This window comes from Xiphophorus couchianus, chromosome 5, assembly GCF_001444195.1.
Source record: "Xiphophorus couchianus chromosome 5, X_couchianus-1.0, whole genome shotgun sequence".
NCBI lineage: Eukaryota > Metazoa > Chordata > Actinopteri > Cyprinodontiformes > Poeciliidae > Xiphophorus > Xiphophorus couchianus.
In genome coordinates this window covers 37,778,863-37,796,745 of record NC_040232.1, presented here as the reverse complement: position 1 = coordinate 37,796,745, position 17,883 = coordinate 37,778,863, and the positions used below count along the sequence as shown (strand labels likewise).

At 40.9% G+C, this 17,883-nt stretch overlaps 2 protein-coding genes across 3 annotated transcripts; both read left to right on the top strand.

Moving 5' to 3' along the window:
* The first annotated feature begins 541 nt into the window (after window positions 1-541).
* sart1 (spliceosome associated factor 1, recruiter of U4/U6.U5 tri-snRNP) lies at window positions 542-3,508 on the top strand. Its single transcript, XM_028018197.1, has one exon. It carries the CDS (start codon window positions 900-902, stop codon window positions 3,213-3,215), a length of 2,316 nt encoding a protein of 771 aa, XP_027873998.1. The 5' UTR covers window positions 542-899; the 3' UTR covers window positions 3,216-3,508.
* A 767-nt stretch (window positions 3,509-4,275) lies between these two features.
* On the top strand, window positions 4,276-17,181 carry LOC114145387 (oxysterol-binding protein 1-like). Of its 2 annotated transcripts, XM_028018924.1 has the most exons (18): window positions 4,276-4,412; window positions 5,507-5,686; window positions 6,194-6,402; window positions 6,487-6,649; window positions 6,754-6,865; window positions 6,945-7,143; window positions 7,835-7,949; window positions 8,042-8,099; window positions 8,209-8,376; window positions 8,475-8,720; window positions 8,838-8,958; window positions 9,420-9,523; window positions 9,606-9,701; window positions 10,986-11,170; window positions 11,284-11,513; window positions 11,712-11,759; window positions 13,134-13,172; window positions 16,737-17,181. In XM_028018924.1, the coding sequence occupies exons 2-18, from the start codon at window positions 5,544-5,546 to the stop codon at window positions 16,877-16,879; spliced, it is 2,379 nt and encodes a 792-aa protein (XP_027874725.1). In that variant the 5' UTR covers window positions 4,276-4,412; window positions 5,507-5,543; the 3' UTR covers window positions 16,880-17,181. The 2 variants fall into 2 exon arrangements, with proteins under 2 accessions (XP_027874725.1, XP_027874727.1); XM_028018926.1 differs by lacking the exons at window positions 11,712-11,759; window positions 13,134-13,172 and having other exon boundaries at window positions 4,277-4,412.
* Window positions 17,182-17,883: the final 702 nt, after the last annotated feature.

Below are 17,883 nucleotides of genomic sequence, written 5' to 3'. Positions count from 1 at the left end.
TACATTTTACATTTAGCATTAGATCATGAACTTCATATTTTTATCAGTGATGTGAAGAACAAACTATTAACACACTTATTGTGACACCACTGATTTAAGATTGTTTAGTCTTTACTCTTTGTTTCTCAAGAGTTGGCTCTTTAAATTTAATTAAACCTTAAATATTTTATGCTATTTCTTCTTATAATAATAATAATAATAATAATAATAATAATAATAATAATAATAATAATAATAATAATAATAATAATAATGAAATTACATCAGACTTAAATAGTGCTTTATTGGTATACTCAAAAGCGCTTCATATGAAATCAGTCATTTTCATTCACGCACACATTTATATTTTGTTAAGGCTGTTCTAATTGAGTGTACTTGTTTATAAGGAAAATACATATGTACTGACTTTTAAAGATTGTGTAATATACATGGCTGTTCATTATTTTTATAATGAAGACGCTGAAAGAGAATATTTTCGAGTTCATCTCCTGCTGGGAATCCAATCCAGCTAGGTGGCGCTAGCTCACCTTATATTGCTCTGCGAGCCGCCTGATAACTGCAGAAGAAGAAAAAGGTTGTCGTTCGACATTCGTTTCAACTTTAGCGTCGTGAAGGGTTGTGGATTTTAAAACTGGACTGAAAAACACAAATCATCAAAGCTCGAGCATCTTAACTTGCGCTTTGTGGATATCGGAGCTCGAAAACAAGATCTAAGTTTCTTCGAAATGAGTGAGTTGTGTCATCGTGGTTCATTTAGCCTCTGAAGCTAACGTTAGCTAGCTTAAGAGTGGAAGCTAGCAGCATTTTCCTCGCTAGCCCATCTAAATAAGGCTCTAAGCGATTCAACCTTCGCGGACCCACTCGTTTGGACCTTATAGTTGTAACCAGCACAGGAAGCGATGGGCTCTTCTAAAAAACACAAGGAAAAGAGCCGCGACAAGGACGCAGAGGATCGTCGTCGCGAACATAAGAAACATCGTCACAAGGAGAGAGAAAGAGATGTGTCGGACCGTGATAAAGACAGACGAAAGCGCTCCAGATCCAGAGAAAAGAGCAGGCGGGAGAGCCACAGCAAGGCGGAAAGAGGCCCCGCGGAGCCCCGAGTAAAGAGGGAGAAGGTGGACCCTGGTTATGAGGAGAACGGCGCGGAGATCCAGCCCCAGAGCACCAGCGGAGATGGCTCCCTCAGCATAGAGGAAACAAACAAACTGCGCGCTAAGCTGGGCCTGAAGCCCCTGGAGCTGAACGAGGGCAAAAAGGAGCTGGGGACCAAGGAGGCGCCGATGGTGGCGGAGACCATCAACCCCGTTCTGATCCGACAGCAGAAGGAGATGCGAGAGAAGCTCGCCGCTATGAAAGAAAAGCGCCTGCTCAATCAAAAACTGGGTAAAGTCAAAGCAATCGGCGACGATGACTGGCTGGACGACACAGCCGGTTGGGTGGAGAGAAGCAGGACGCTGGCCAAAGAGAAGGAGATGGCAGAGAAGAGAGCCAAACTCCTGGAAGAGATGGACGAAGAGTTTGGAGTCAGCAGCCTGGTGGAGGAGGAGTTTGTCCAAAGCAAGCGGGACTCTTATTCCTCACAAGATCTGAAGGGTCTCAAAGTGCAGCACAAGGTGGACTCCTTCATCGAGGGCCAGACCGTTGTCCTGACCCTGCAGGACAAAGGTGTGCTGGAAGAGGAGGAAGATGTGCTGGTAAACGTGGGACTGGTGGACAAGGAGAAAGCTGAAAAGAATGTGGAGCTGAAGAAGAAGAAGCCCGACTATAAACCCTATGAGGAAGAGGAGAGCGTGGACGACATGGTCACCTTCAAGCCGCACACTGTGCTCTCAAAGTACGATGAAGAAATCGAGGGCGAGAAGAAAAAGAGCTTCCGGTTGGGCAACTGGGGCTTTGCGGACGGGGAGCGAGAGCGCGAGCTTCAGGCGATGAAAGAAACGCTGCGGAATCAGGCTCAGTCCCTGGATATGCCTGCTCTCACCATCGCCTCTGAGTACTACACGCCTCAGGAGATGGTTGGCTTCAAGAAGACGAAGCGCAAAGTCAAAAAGATCAGGAAGAAAGAGAAGGTGACGATCTCAGACGAACTTCTGGACGACACCCGCACCTCCGACTTCGGCTCCAGGGCGCGAGGCAGAGGCCGCCGACAGGCGGAGGAGGAGCAACAGGAAAGCGAAGAGAAAGTTAAAGATGGCGGCAGCTGGCCGCATGAACTGCCCCGAATGTCCGACGACATCAGGACGGCAGAGATGGATATAAGCGACGAAGATGATTACGTTCCTCCTGAGCCGGCTGTGATTGAGGAGGACGAGGCGGAGCAGGAGCTCCAGAAGCAGCTGGAGAAGCAGAGGAAGCTGAGGCAGAAGCAGCTCCTCAAAGACTCTGGGGAGAAGGTGGCGGCGCAGATCAAAGTCCTGGCTAAAGGCGACGACGACCTCGATCCAGAGAAGAAGAACAACATAGTCTTCAACGCCACCTCGGAGTTCTGCAGAACTCTGGGGGACATTCCGACGTACGGACTGTCTGGAAACCGGGAGGACCAGGAGGATATCATGGACTTTGAGCACGAAGAAGAAAAAGACGACGGCGGAGGTTCAGATTCTGAAATTGACGAGAACATCGGATGGAGCACCGTTAACCTGGACGAAGAGCAGCAACAGGTGGACTTCTCCACGGCCTCCGCCACCATTCTGGACGAGGAGCCCATCGTTAACTCCGGCCTTGCGGCTGCATTGAAGCTGTGCACCAACAAAGGCCTGCTGGACACCCAGATGCAGAAGGTGGCCCGCGTCAAGGCACCGAAGGGGGCCCTGCCCAACGACAACTACTGCATCGAGGACAAGATGGGCTTCGACGACAAGTACAGCCGCAGAGAAGAGTACAGAGGCTTCACGCAGGAATTCAAGGAGAAGGACAGCTATAAGCCCGACGTCAAGATCGAGTACGTGGACGAGTCCGGGCGGAAGCTGACGCCGAAGGAAGCTTTCAGACAGCTGTCGCACCGATTCCACGGGAAGGGTTCTGGAAAGATGAAGACAGAGAAGAGGATGAAAAAGTTGGAGGAAGAGGCGCTGCTGAAGAAGATGAGCAGCAGCGATACTCCTCTCGGGACGGTGGCTTTGCTCCAGGAGAAGCAGAAATCTCAGAAAACCCCGTACATAGTGCTTAGTGGGAGTGGGAAGAGCATGAATGCAAACAACATCACTAAATGATGTTGTTTGGTCCGATGGTCCGATGTGTAGCATAGAACCACGACAGACATACACAGATCCTTTTAGATAATTCCTTGATTTTTTTTTTTGTCTTAGCTGGTTAAAAAAATCAATCTGATTATAAAAATGTTGAATAAAATCAGTGCAACTATAAGACAGTTTAATTTGTGTTGTGGATATTTTCAGTTGCAAGATGCAGTCAGTGTCATAATTTGGAACTTGAATATAGAAAAGAGAAAAATGCATCTAAAATTCTGAACATGTTTTAAAATAAAGATTGGTGAAATTATAAAGCTCTTCTCAGTGGTTTTTACTTTGATTTTTTTAAAAAACAGGTTAAATTCACTTTATGCAGCTTATCTGACGTGTAACTGGATAAAATCTGAAGACTATTAATACGGTTGTATTAAACAGCTCAGTTGACATAAAACTACTAAGAATTTACGAGCTGTTTGGTTCTGTATGAAATAAGAATTGAGCTGTTTCTCATTTAACTAAGAAGATGTTTGGCTCTGTTATGTATAGACATGATTGAAGTACCTTTGAAAAAGTTTAGCTCCTACCCCTAAATGACAACAAATATGATTTAGCCTGGGATAGTCAACAAAAACTGAACAAAACTATTTTCCCAAGAATGGAACGAAATAGAAATTTTTACCCAGTTTAACAGCAACAACCTTAAATGAGACAATATCAAAGATATTTTACATTTAAATTTTACATAATAAAAATTTAATAAATTGCATCAAAGAATATCTTGGGTTGAAAGTATTGAATTAGATAAGTGGAAGACTATGCATGTTTTGCTGCATTTTATTTTTAACGATTCTATTTGAATACTTTTTGAAAAACTCATAAAATACAATAAAAAAAAAAAACACTGCATATTTAATTATTAGATTTGCTGTATTTGCACTGCCGGTTGTTTTTTAGTAACATATCACTGCAGTTTGATATGTCAGCCCTGTATGTGAACATTTTGCAAAGTTTATTCCTACGTTCAGTCGACGTGATTTGATCCATCACGGTTTTTCTTTTTTCTTTTTTTTTTTTCATAGCGAGTCTTCAGCGGAACTAATAACGATTAAAGAGGTTGGCCGGACACCGTTCCGGTGCACAACGCGTTGCTAAGTATTTAGCACAGCTAACGCTCCTGCTCCTTCGTCCTGCCGTCTTCCAGGAGATGCTCGCGGACAGGTGAGACCCAGAGATGGTTGACCTAGTTCTGAAAATGGGATAAAAGCCTTGAGTGAAGCTGCTCAGTTCGTATAGTTAGCTTCTCGGGCGCGCCAGGCTTAAACTCGTTTTCGTCTGGTTTAGCTTGCTGTGAGCTTAAAGGCAGCCAGAGTTTAAGTAGCTTTGAAGTGAAGAGCTCTGGCGTCTGTTTCACATGTAACTTACCCCCCGGTATCCACACGGTGATCATTTGGTGATCAGCTGTACGTCTTCTGTTGTGGGAACTGAGTACAGCTGTAGATTGGTAATGATGAAACTAAAATAGAAATTGTACAGTAATGTCAAATACACAAGGTAAGAACCACACACTAAAACGGCAGCAGATGCAGAGTATGCAAAATGTAAATTTGTGCATATTTTTGAAGAGGTAGTAAAATGATGCAGGCTTTTCAGAATTTAGTTTGAAGTTCAAATCTAAAAACTGTAGCATATGTTTGTATTCACTCCCCTTTTTATTTAATATTTTTTAAATAAAAGCCAGTGTGACTAATTTCTTTGTAAACGATGGATCTTCCACTTGGCAAATAGTCTCAATCTTATTTCACATTTGTATTGTAGGACAAATAGAATAGAATAGAATTACTTTATTCATCCCAGCAGGGAAATTATTTCGCAGTTACAGCATAGAGACAAGACACACAACAACCACCACTGAGTAGCAATTGTAGACAAAATAAAATATAACATGCTGTCAATATAAAAAGCAACTTAGAGCAGTCCTTGCAAAGATTCAAAAAAATGCAGATACAGTATGTATATGTAAAGATATGTACAGCAGGTGTGCTGAGTTATGAGTTGTTTTGGTTGTTCTGTAGTCTTTAAATTTGATTCTGATCTCCCTCATCAGAGCTTTAGTGTTGAATCTCCCAGTAAAATAAAAATATTTGATCTCTCTTGTTTTGTTTAGAAGTTGTGCCATTCTGTTCAATTTTAGATGCATTCTATAACTGGCCTGGGCTGTGTGCGCATCTCATTTATAAAAAAGAAAACAAAAACAATAAAGATAATGTTCTGCAGTTATTTGGACATGTTTAATATGTGTTGTCACATTCCAGGATTTAAACTCGCTGAGTGAAATCACAAGTAGTTGTGATGTCGGAGTCCAAACCCCCCACTCCTACCACCCCGACCCCTGGAGACATGTACAAGGGATGGCTCTTCAAATGGACTAATTACATAAAAGGTTACCAGAGACGATGGTTTGTTCTCAGCAACGGATTACTGTCTTACTACAGGTGAGCAGTACAGATTTAAATGTACACTAATGTATAAAACTTGTAAGACTTTCCAGTAAAAATCAGACTTTTTTCAACTTATTATAAAAGCTTGGTTATAAAAAGACAAATACTTATTGTTGTCCTTAACATTTTCCTTTGGAAAATAATTATTTTGGTAATAACTTTATCTTGATTAAAAATAAAAAGTTTCTATATGCATCTAAATTTGAACTAAATTTGTATCGCAAAATCAGTCCAAGGCCACTTTATTTATATGCATGGATGCATATAAATAAAGTTGAGTGGAAGTTGTATAAATGCAGGTAAATTAAGATTATATTCAAACAAAACTTACACTGTTGTTTAAGAGGAAGAACTCCAAAAAACTATGTTAAAAATTGCATCTCCTTTTTTTTATATGATTTTTTTTCCCCTTACTTTTGTTTACAGACACATTCATGTTGCAGAAATGTTGTGTGTCTGAACCTGAATGCTTTTGACTCTCCACCGTGGTGCTGTCTCCAGGTGTCAGGCAGAGATGGGTCACACCTGCAGAGGCACCATAAACCTGGCCACCGCCAACATCGCCGTGGAGGACTCCTGCAATTTCGTCATTTCCAACGGGGGAGCGCAGACGTATCACCTGAAGGCCAGCTCCGAAGTCGAGCGCCAGCGATGGATCACCGCGCTGGAACTCGCTAAGGCCAAAGCCGTGCGCATGCAGGACGAATCTGGTGAGACACAGGCCCAATAAAGACAGGAGTCACGATCACTCTCGTTGCGTTCAGAGACGACATGCTGCTTGTGTTTGTCATCAGACGACTCTGCTGATGAGTTCTCTGCAGCGCCCCCTGCCTCCACTCAGGCCAGGGGATCTCATACCTCAGAAGTCCAGTCCACGCTGCGCACCCTGGGCAGCAAGGTGGAGGACCTCACCACCTGCAACGATCTGATTGTTAAACATGGCTCTGCTCTCCAAAGGTTGGTGTCTTCTACGGAGCATTCAGGAGAAACAAAGCTGCAAATGATTTGTTAGCGTTCTTGCTTTATTTATTCATTTTTTTACTGCTTTCGCAAAACATTAGGTCTTTATCAGAGCTGGAGGGGCTCCAGGTTGGACCTGACATGGGGGAAAAGATCCGACAGGTCACAGAAAGGGCCACGCTTTTCCGAATCACCTCCAACGCCATGATCAATGTAAGGTTTAGTCCGTTTAGAGCTACTGAGGCTGCTGCTGAGTTTTTCTTCCTGACATGACGGAGTTTTCTTCCTGCAGGCCTGCAGGGACTTCCTGTCCATCGCCCAGAGCCACAGTAAGCGCTGGCAGAAGGCCTTACAGACCGAGAGGGAGCAGAGGATTCGCCTGGAGGAGACGCTGGAGCAATTAGCCAAACAGCACAACCACCTGGAGAGAGCGTTCAGAGGCGCCACCGTTCTGCCACCTTCTCTCAGCAATCCCAACTTAAGCATTAAAAGTAAAACTCTTGTTTTGGACTTCTCTCTTCTTAGTCTGTTAGCAGAGATTCTACGCAGTCTGAATGGCTGGAAACTAAAGGTGCAGAAACAAATCCATTTTATAGAGAATCACAATTCTTAGTCCTGGGAATTCAGAATTGATTCAAAATGCACAAAAACAGATTTTTAAATGCATTTAAGTTGCATGCCTTTGCCGCTGTTATGGCTTTCCCCATGTGTGACCACTTCCTCACTTCCGTCTCTGTTTGGTACCTGTGAACAAAACATTTCTTGTTCAGATGTGGTTACACAGGAAATAGTTCTGAAGAAAGCAGAAATCTCTCAAACATATTCATTCCAGGTTGGTCCTACTCCCTGTTTCCATATAAAATAGTCCCTTGGTCAGGTAACATTTGACCTACTGGGTACAACTACTCAGTCGTTTGTTAAACATTTTAGATGTCAAGATAAAAGTTGAGTTGCTCCCTTCACCACATTAACTCAGTTAAAATACATTGATGTGTTTATGTCGTCATTTTTGAAACATAGAGATAACAAACCCCAAGTACAGTGGATGATTCTTTTACACTCAATCGGCCAGAAAAATGAAAAGATTAATCTCAGAAGTTTTTTTTATGGAAAATATTTTGGAAGTATATTTGGAACTATCCACTCATTCTATTATGTTTTTGTTATCCATCATGTTTGAAGGCGGTGTTTCAGGAAAGGGTGATGCCAGTGATGAGGACGATGACAATGAGTTCTTCGATGCAATGGAAGACCCAACAGGATTTATTACTGTTCCTGCTGACCCCAAGTACCACAGGTTGATCCTCTTTTTCTGTTTTTCTAAACATGCTGTTCTTCAGTACCTCACTCCGGCGATGCGTCATGTCTTCTCTCATCTCTGTTCTTCAGGAGATCTGGCAGCAATATCAGTGGGATAAGCAACGAGACGGGAATGGACGACCAGTCGGTAACGTTCTCGTTTTTATCTTCTGATCTACATAGACTTGATGAGCTAAACATACACTAACCTTCCAAATGTCCCCCCCCCCCTTATTTTTTTCTTCTTCCTTGATCAGTATGATGAACTGTCCTTGGCGTCCAATTCTGAGTCTTCGCTGCCTCTTGATCTGGAGCCGGTCAGACAAAGACGGACTCGTATTCCCGACAAACCCAACTATTACCTTAATTTGTGGAGCATCATGAAGAATTGTATCGGGAAGGAGCTCTCAAAGATACCGATGCCGGTAAGAAATTGATCTGGTAAGAAATCTTGGATCTTTTTTTTTTTTTTTACCTAAATGAAGTAAACCGAAGCTTTTTCCATGTTGTCTTGCGTTTCCAGGTGAACTTCAATGAGCCGCTGTCGATGCTTCAGCGTCTGTCTGAAGACCTCGAGTACTACGAGCTCTTGGACAAAGCCGCAAAGTGTCAGAGCTCTTTAGAGCAGATGTGCTACGTGGCGGCTTTCACCGTCTCATCCTACTCCACTACGGTCCACCGCACAGGGAAGCCCTTCAACCCTTTACTGGGGGAAACCTTTGAGCTGGACCGGATTCGAGAGTCCGGTTACCGCTCGCTCTGTGAACAGGTCTGCAAAAAATATATGTACACACCTGAGCTGTTTGCTTGGATTAAGCCGGTTATTGCTTTCAGCTATGAATGAATGAATGATTAAATGTCTTCCTCCTGGCCCCGCCCCTCTCAGGTAAGCCACCACCCACCAGCTGCAGCCCACCACGCCTTCTCTGAGAAGGGCTGGACCCTCAGACAGGAAATCACACTGGCCAGCAAGTTCCGGGGAAAATACCTTTCCATTATGCCTCTGGGTAAGTTTTCAGCTTTGTATAGTTGTGGCTTAAAGTGAAACTAACCCCTAAATCGACTACCTGTCTTTATTTTTGTAACCGATAAACCGTCGAAGTATATTATTGGGCTTCTACCTTCATGTTTCTGTGCGAATTTTGAAATTTTCGTGTAATTCTTTTAGTTTGGGATTATTTGGTAAAACCGAGTGGGGAGTATCGAGTGTTGCCATGGCGACAAGCGAGCATTGATCGATATTGTTATTCAGCTTTTTTAAAGTTGTAGTATGTGACTTTTACAAAAATTAGTTGTTTTTTTTTCTTTCATGATTGTTAAAACTGTCACTATGTCATGACCGTATGAGACAAAAAGGTGATTGACAGCGCTAAAACCCTCCTCCTGGCTGTTCTTGTTTTTTATTATTACGGTATTATTTATTTGTTTTTGAGTAGAACAAACCTCTGTTCTGGTTATCTGTCACCAGGCTCCATCCAGTGTATGTTTGATAAGAGCAACAATCACTACTCCTGGAAAAAAGTTATGACGACCGTACACAACATAATCGTTGGGAAACTGTGGATTGATCAGGTAGCGGTGGCGGTTGTATAAAATGATCTTTTGTGTAAAAACCCTCAGTGGTTTTTGTATTTGACTCAACTTCCTCCGTCAGTCAGGAGAGATCGATGTGGTGAACCACAAGACCGGAGATCGCTGCCACCTCAAGTTTGCTCCTTACAGCTACTTCTCTAGAGATGTACCCCGGAAGGTGAGCCGGCGTTCTGGTCATGGAGCCTGCTCCTTTGCCTGAAGCATTGCTTTCTGTTCTGCTGGATTCAGATTGGAAAACAGCATTTTAAGGTTTTTGCAGACATCTTTTCCAGAGGTTTTAGGTGGAAGATGTACTCAGGCGTGTTTAATATTTCAGATCCTGGAACAGGATTTTGGTCATCTTTCTGTCTTGAATCCGTGTACTACATTGAAACAAACAAACAAACAAACAAAAATCCTTCAAATGAAAACGTTTTTCAGGTTTTTGAGGTTTAAAATGTTTTTCTTCATTGTCTCACTGACTCTGGTATTTGCATGGTATTCAATGAGCAAACCTATTCTGACAGCAGCAAAGCCAAATTATCAGACGTAGATGTAAAGGATTGGGCACACTGCATTTCACAACATTATATTAAACCCATCTCTCTGTTTTTACATTTGAAAATAAAAATGTGTTTACATTCAATTTACAAACTTAACCCGAGTTAACTCATATAGTCCTTTGCTAGGTCTTAGACCATTTTTTTCTGCTGATAGGAGAGGAAACTGCGACAGCATTTTTGGGGCTTTGTAGAAAGGGGGGAAAAAACAACAAAGGAGTATCTCAGAAAGTTTGAGAATAATCTCAGAAGTATTCTAGCAAAAAAAAACTTGAAAATAAAAAAAAAATTACTTTGGGAACTCAAAAATGTACTTTTTTTTCTAAAATCTTTTTAAGATTAATCAAAACATTTTCTTGTTTTATTTTTATTTTTTTACATTTTTAGAAAATTTCTTGGATTAATCTAAATATTTTCCTTGTCTTTTCAAAAACATTTTTGAACATTTACTTTTTAGAAAATCTTTCACTTTTGAAGTTCAGAAATCTTCTAAGATTAACCTCAAAATTCCTGAATTTTGGGGAGAAATTTACTCTTTAATTTTTTTCCCCTGTTTACGATGGCCCTAATATGCTGTTGTAGGAAGCAGACCCCTGGCTGTGTGCAAAACTCTGGATTCATGTATCAAGTATTAAGAAATATATACCAAACCATAGTCACAGAATCACAATCTTATGGGCCCAGCAGTACTGTGTGTTGTTGGCTCCATGTTGTAAATATTGATGTAAGGGTCCCTGGAGAGTGAGATGCAGCGAGTGTGATCTGTGTCGCTCTGTGGCATCATGGTATAGGATCATCTGAGAAACTTGCTTCTCCCTTTTTTGTTCACCATGTCATACAGTAATAAACAGCATTTTCCAATACTCCGCGGGATGTGAAATGTGGGTATTTTTCTCTGTCAGGTGACAGGAGTTGTGACGGATAAGGACGGCAAGGCTCATTATGTTCTGTCAGGAACATGGGATGAGAAGATGGAGTTTTCCAGGATCATGCAAAGCAGCAAAGGCGAGAATGGCACTGAGGGCAAACAGAGGACTGTTTACCAAACCCTCAAACCCAAGGAAATCTGGAGAAAGAACCCTTTACCGTAATTTTTTTGATTTTATCTAATCCTTCTAATATTTAGAGTGAACGTGAAAATTCACAGGGTTCCAGAGTGACGCTTCGTGCTTCAGATCTTGTCTGATGATGTTCTTATAGGGAAGGAGCAGAGAACATGTACTACTTCTCCTCTCTCGCGTTGACCCTGAATGAACCCGAGGCGGGCGTGGCGCCGACGGACAGCCGGCGGCGTCCGGACCAGCGCCTGATGGAAGAAGGTCGCTGGGACGAAGCGAACGCAGAGAAGCAACGGCTTGAAGAAAAGCAGCGCTCTACCCGGCGAGAACGGGAAAGAGACTCGGTTAAAGCGGTTCCAACGCCTGAGGAAGGTAGGAGCCGATCAGAGAAACTTGTTCATCTAGCTTCTGTCCATCCAAGGTTTTTCCCCTTCAGTCACCATCCCTAAACCAAGTTCATGTTTGAGGAAGCAGCTGGTGTTTGAAATCGCTTCACTCTTCATTTTTGTCTTGCTGATAACATACTTCCCTACGTTTTAACGTCTCTTCATCCATATTTGTTCCGTTTAGCTCTTGCACATGAGGGTGGCACCACAGGAAGTGAGGTTTCTGATGGAAGCAAGTATCAATTCATATTTGACTTGGAACAAAGTGCCCTGTGTTGCTTTTTTTAAAGAAATTTCAGTAAATTGTATATTATGCAGGATGCAGATATTTGGAGTTTGTGTCTTAGTTTACTGTCTCAGCAGCAACTCAGTTAAATACTGATGCAAATGTGGATAAATCAGTTGTAAAAATGAAAAAATGAAAAAAAAGTATTTTATTGTTATAGAATCTCATTCCACTGAAAAGTTGGGAACAAAATCACAAAGCCATAATTCATTATAACCATAATTCCTTTCAAATGAATGTAACTGCAGCATACTTTAAAGGGAAAGTATTACAGTATGTAAAATCAACTTTTTTGAGCTTTACATCATATTATAATGTTATTCCCTCTTAAAAAACATTCCTGTTGCTTTGATTCATTTGCGTGAAATTATTCAATCTCCCATGGCAACCATGGGATGTATGAAGTTGCAGTCTTCATACATCCGCCTCAGAGAGCATGTTTCCCCCATTCAGCTCCTCCAGACTAGCCAGCAGCAATTAGCAAACACCTGGTGAAACTGCACATCTTCTGAGCTCATCATAGGAGCTACTTCTCAGTGAAACCCTGGTGAAAATGTTGTTTAAGGGTTAATAGAGGAGCCATGTTGTGATGACTTCCTGAAGGCGGCGTTTCAGAAGGAGCAGGAGTTTTTAAAGAGACCCTATTGGCACCATGTGCCTGAAAAATACATGATTCTGCCCCTTTAAACTGAGTAACATTTTAATAGTAATCCCTTCCTTTGCTTTTCTGGGATATGAAACTTATGTTAGTCTTAAATTAATTTATGCTTCATAGTAAAACATTATAAATAAAATATTTTGATTTAATAAAGTTAGTTTGAAAGCTACAACTGACATATTTAGAGAACAAAATAATGAAACAGATCAGAAGCCATGTATCTACCAAAGTCTCCAATACTCATGGTGGATGTGAATTTTTCAACAGATTTGTCCGTGTCGGTTTGAGCCAACTGGAGTGCTTGTTGCCAAAAAGCTCAAACGTTGTCGAAGCAAAAGTTTGAGATTAAGCAACAAACAAACAAACTCTTTAATTTTATAAAACCTTTGTCTGCTGTCACTATCTGCTGTCACTTTCAGACAGACAGGGCCGCTAAAATCAAAATTTGATTGCAGACATTAATTATATTAAACATGGATCTGTGCGTCTTCTAAAACACGTTTAGATGACATTTGTTGTGAACTTGTTCTACATCAATCAGCCAGACAGAACAGAATCACTAATGCAACTCATGGCACTTTGTTCTTTCTTAAACTATACATCAACATTCTGGTGATTGTTTTATGAACTTATATTTTCTGTTTGTGCTGGGGTTTGCTCAGCTGATGCAGAGGACTCTCCCCCCCTCACGCCTGTTGCATGCAAGTATCCCCCTATGTTTTCACCCTCTGTTGTATTTAATGAAAATATAAATATCATGTATAAGCTGTAGGAAAATCATCCTTTTAATCTTGTTTTTTCCTTTAGCCCCTTATGGACAATCTGTCCCTCTATACTCAAGCAAGTATTCAGATAAAATCATCATGTAGTAAAAACTAGACATGCTTGGAGCCCAATTTTGCAGGGGGGGTTCGATCCAATCCCAGTTTCTGAATTTTAATAAATAAATAAATCTGCTGAAACTGATAGTTTCTGATCCAGAACGCCTTAGGCTTAATATTAAATTTTCATTTTGGACACTAAATAAGCACTTTGGGGGTGCTGTAGACTCCAGAAGTCAATGAAGGCTTCTGCTTTTTACTCTGAGGGTTTATTTGAGTGTGCAATGGGCTGAAAAGCCTCTTGATCTACAACAAAACTACTTTGTGATTGTGTAATTTAATTCTGCCAACCGTCAATCAATCAATCAAATTTTATTTGTATAGCACATTTCAGCAGCAAGGCATTTCAAAGTGCTTTACATCATATCAAACACAGAAACAATGCAATGCGGTCATCAGTTACTCATGAGCAGAGACAGCGCTGCACTGTGTGCATACATGAGGAATAAACTTCTGTTTTATTAAGCCATTTACTGTGAAAATAAAGTAATTAAATTAAATAAAGTCAAGAACCTATGATGGTGATATTTTATGGTGTACTTTGCCTTAAACTTAGACTTATTGTTGAAAAGTTGCTTTATAAATACAACTTCATCTTCACATGTTTTGTAAGTGCTTAATGGAATTACAAGCACATTTCTATTTGCTTTTTACAGTTTCTTTTTTAAATCTGTGTCAGTTCCTGGGATTTTGGTTAATAACTAATTATCACCAGGGGTGTATCGATTTATCGGCCCTTAATTTTGGGAGATCTGCAATCAGCCGATACTTGCGTATAAAACCGATCTTAACCACTGACCTTGGCCAGTGATGTCAGCCAGGCTCTGAAAAACAGTCACTGTCACCTTGTGCTCTGCATGACAGAGGATTGACCGACGAGGCTGATTTGTTGTGAGCTGATTCTACATTAATCAACCATATGGAATAGAATATGGTTGACGTGACATTTTGACCAGGTCATGTCCAAACGTCGGCGGTTAACAACAGTCACACCCACTGTTGCCAACTTGGGAACATTTCCATTACAAAGTTGAGCAAAACTTTGTCAATATTCTGCTAATGTCAGAGAAAACCAAATGCGCAGTTGGAGTGTTTTCATTAAATAAGAAATGCAATTAAAACCTAAAGTGAATAACTTTCTTTACGCATTACATTTATATTACTAAAACGGCATCATCATCCTACCACCTTCTGTCGTCTTCTTCATCATTTCCCCCAGTAGTAACATCCGGTTGTTGATCACGTGACTTGCGTGATGCGAGTCACGTGATCAACGCTTTTTGTTGTGATCAACAAAAAGTGTTTCCGCTGCAGTTTTGCAAAATACACTAATTTCATAACCACCTCATCCTGGGGCAAAAACTTTTTATTGAAAGATTGTTTTTTTTTTCTTTGTGGTTTTTTTTTTTATTTGGCATGTTTCCATTAAACATGTTTATTTTTGTATTTCCGATTTGTGCAATTTTAAGGTAAATGGAAATACAGCTTATGTTACTATTAGCAACTTTTAAGATGAAAAAAATGGTATTGGCCAAAATTGGAATTAACAGGCCAGGCTTTTTAATGATCGGTGATCAGCCCATAAAACTGCTATTGGTGCACTGCAAATTATCACCTGCATGTGGTGCTATCGCCGACTTTTACAAACCTCAAATTTGAAGAAAAAAATATCAGCATGGCTAAAGCAGCGCAAAGCTAAGAACCACTATGTATGCTCTGTGTTATCTTTGACACTTCATCTTCTTCTCTGTCAATAATTTCAGCTTATATTTGAGGTTTAATGAAAGCAGAGTGAACACAAAGACAGATGTTTGGCGAAGGCGAAATGAAAGCAGCAGGGAAAGCCAGAGTTGGCATGCGCAAATCTCTAATAAACTAATGATAATCTCATATCTCTGTAGTCTGTATACTGATGTTGTTTTTTAAGTCTTGATTATGGCAGCCATTTTTTAAATTTTTTTCTCAGCGAAAGCTACGTTGGAGTTTGGGCAGTGGGTGCAAACAGAATATGTCTGAGTGGCAGGACTTTAGTGTTTGTATAAAACACATAAAAAAACAACAATCTTGTATTTGTTTTCTTCTCGTCACAAAAAGGAAAGTGATTCTCCACCTCTGTGTATAAGTTTACTACCAATCTAGAATAAAATGCCTCTGCTTAAATACAATATGACAGAGTTTTTACTGTCAGCTTAAGCTTCCAGAGTAAAATCACCTCCAACAATACAGAACCATGGCGTCTGGATCAGTTACCTCCAGGAAGGGTATCGGCTTGGATACAAAAATGGGATCCAATCGGCCCTGTAGCTCTAGTGAACGAACCAACACCTGTATGGTTGTAGTAAACTCTGGATTAGAAAACCCTGCACAATATTAAGCAATCACTTCATTTCCTTTTTCCGACTCGCTCTCCCTCTCTCAGCGGAAGGCAAAGAACATCCTTTTAGAGCCCTGGCCAAAAGCAAGTAACACGTGCCCTGTTCTCTGTTGTAACCTGTGTCATAGAGCCAGATGTAGATCAGCTGTGATTGGCTGTAGAATTTTGCTCCATAGGCTGAGATGTACAAACTCGGTGCAACAGTCGTCTATCTGCTGGCGTCTGATCGAACCTTGGCTGCTTCCACTGACTCCTCATTCATTTTCCTTCTGCTTTGTTTTAAACGAAGTTCATCCAAAGCAGAGCATTATTATGACCATCTGAACTAAATTGAAGTTGCAGTATGTAACGTTTATTAAAAAAAACAAGCATGTTTCTTGCATATTTATTAAAACTGCTTCCATGTGGTGACAGAAGAATATGAGACAGATAATCCATGGAAAGATCAATCTGCTCCACCTCCTCCCTGAGCTGCTAATGCTGTCTGAAGAAAAGCACTGCTACCAACCAAAAACAACCAATCAGAGACAGCAGGAGGGTCTTGGTGCTGTCAATCATCTCATGTACACGCTGCTAACTGTGCTAATGGTGGAGAAACGATTTACCATTACAGGAAAATGTTTATCTGCTGTCATTGGTGGCTATGCTAAGTAGCCTGAGCATTCATGACGGGTAGTGCTAGCTGCAACAAAAGGGTGCGGCAGCAAAAACAGCGGCACACGGAGAAGTGATTGACGGCGCTAAAACCCTCCTCCTGACTCTGATTGGTTGTTTCTAGAGAGCACTTTGAGAATGCAGAGCAGCTTAAAAGTTTTCTTTCAGATTAACTGTCAGTGACAGTTTCAACAAATATGTAAAAAAAAATTATAAACTTGTACAGTATATCTGTATATATTTTTTAATAAAAGTTACATACTGCTGCTTTAAAGCTTAACGTGTTGCTTCTCGACTTGCAGTTTAAACATTCTGTGTTAAAACTGTGATTTTATTTTGTCTGGCATCCTCCTCAGGCTCCCATCCAGACAATTACCAAGCGCTGTGGTTCGAGAAGATCCACGACTCCGTGTCTGGAGAGACGCTGCATGTCTACAAGGGAGGCTACTGGGACGCCAAAGAACAGGGAAGTTGGGAAATGTGTCCCGACATCTTCTGATTACAGATGCCTGTAGCCTCAGGACCAGTCTGTTGGATGTCGCTCTCAAAGCACACTCAGTGCTTATGGGTATTGTAGTCATTGTGCTGCTGGTTGTGTTGCATCCCATTGGCCTCATGAGTCGGATCTAAAACAGGGGAGTGGTGTCACCCCCTAGCTCCACTGTGTTCCAGGGGAAAGCGAGAAAAGCAGTAAGTTTCGATGCTCGATGCTAAACGTAACTATTACTACTGATACAAGGAGAAAACACAGAATACGGCATTTTGTGCATTCAGTCACTGGAACAGAACATTCACTAATTCCTGGACAAATTGACAGAAGAACAAGCTAAAGTTGATCACCTCACTGCAATAACACATTTCACCAAATCTTTCTGATCTGGTTTCTAGTGTAAATATCTTAGTGCACTTTAAATGAGACCAAATTTACGCATAAGTAACTTTTCAACAAGACATAGGGCCTTAATTTAAGTTAATAATTCACTAGTATTTATGACAAAATAAAGCAGATTATTTCACTTATAACATGGGAAAAATGTCTTGTTAAAAAGGAAATAATCTGCTAGTGAAACTAGCACTTTTTCATCAATACTAAGGAATTAGAGTTAAAACAAGCTCATTTTATCTTGCTGAAAAGCTACTTGTAAGTTACTTTTTTCTTATTTTGCGTTTACTAAGATATTTGCACTAAATAATAGACCAAAAATACTTTTTTGTTTTTGAACACTCAGTGCTCAACCGTCAGCATTCCTCATGCACGAAGCAGCCATGTTGGATTTTGAAGTTGTGGATGGCGTAAAAAAGCAACTTCTTCATTCCTAGAACTCAGAAAATCTGACTCTTGTGTCCAGTGAAATGCATCATCAGCTTTCAGAGCTCCTCTTCTCTCCATTGCCACTCTTCTCCCAATTTGAAATCTTCTGATCCACTTATGATTTGATCATCCTCTATACAGTGCCTTATAAAAGTATTTACCCACCTTCCATTAAACTTTTCACATTTTGT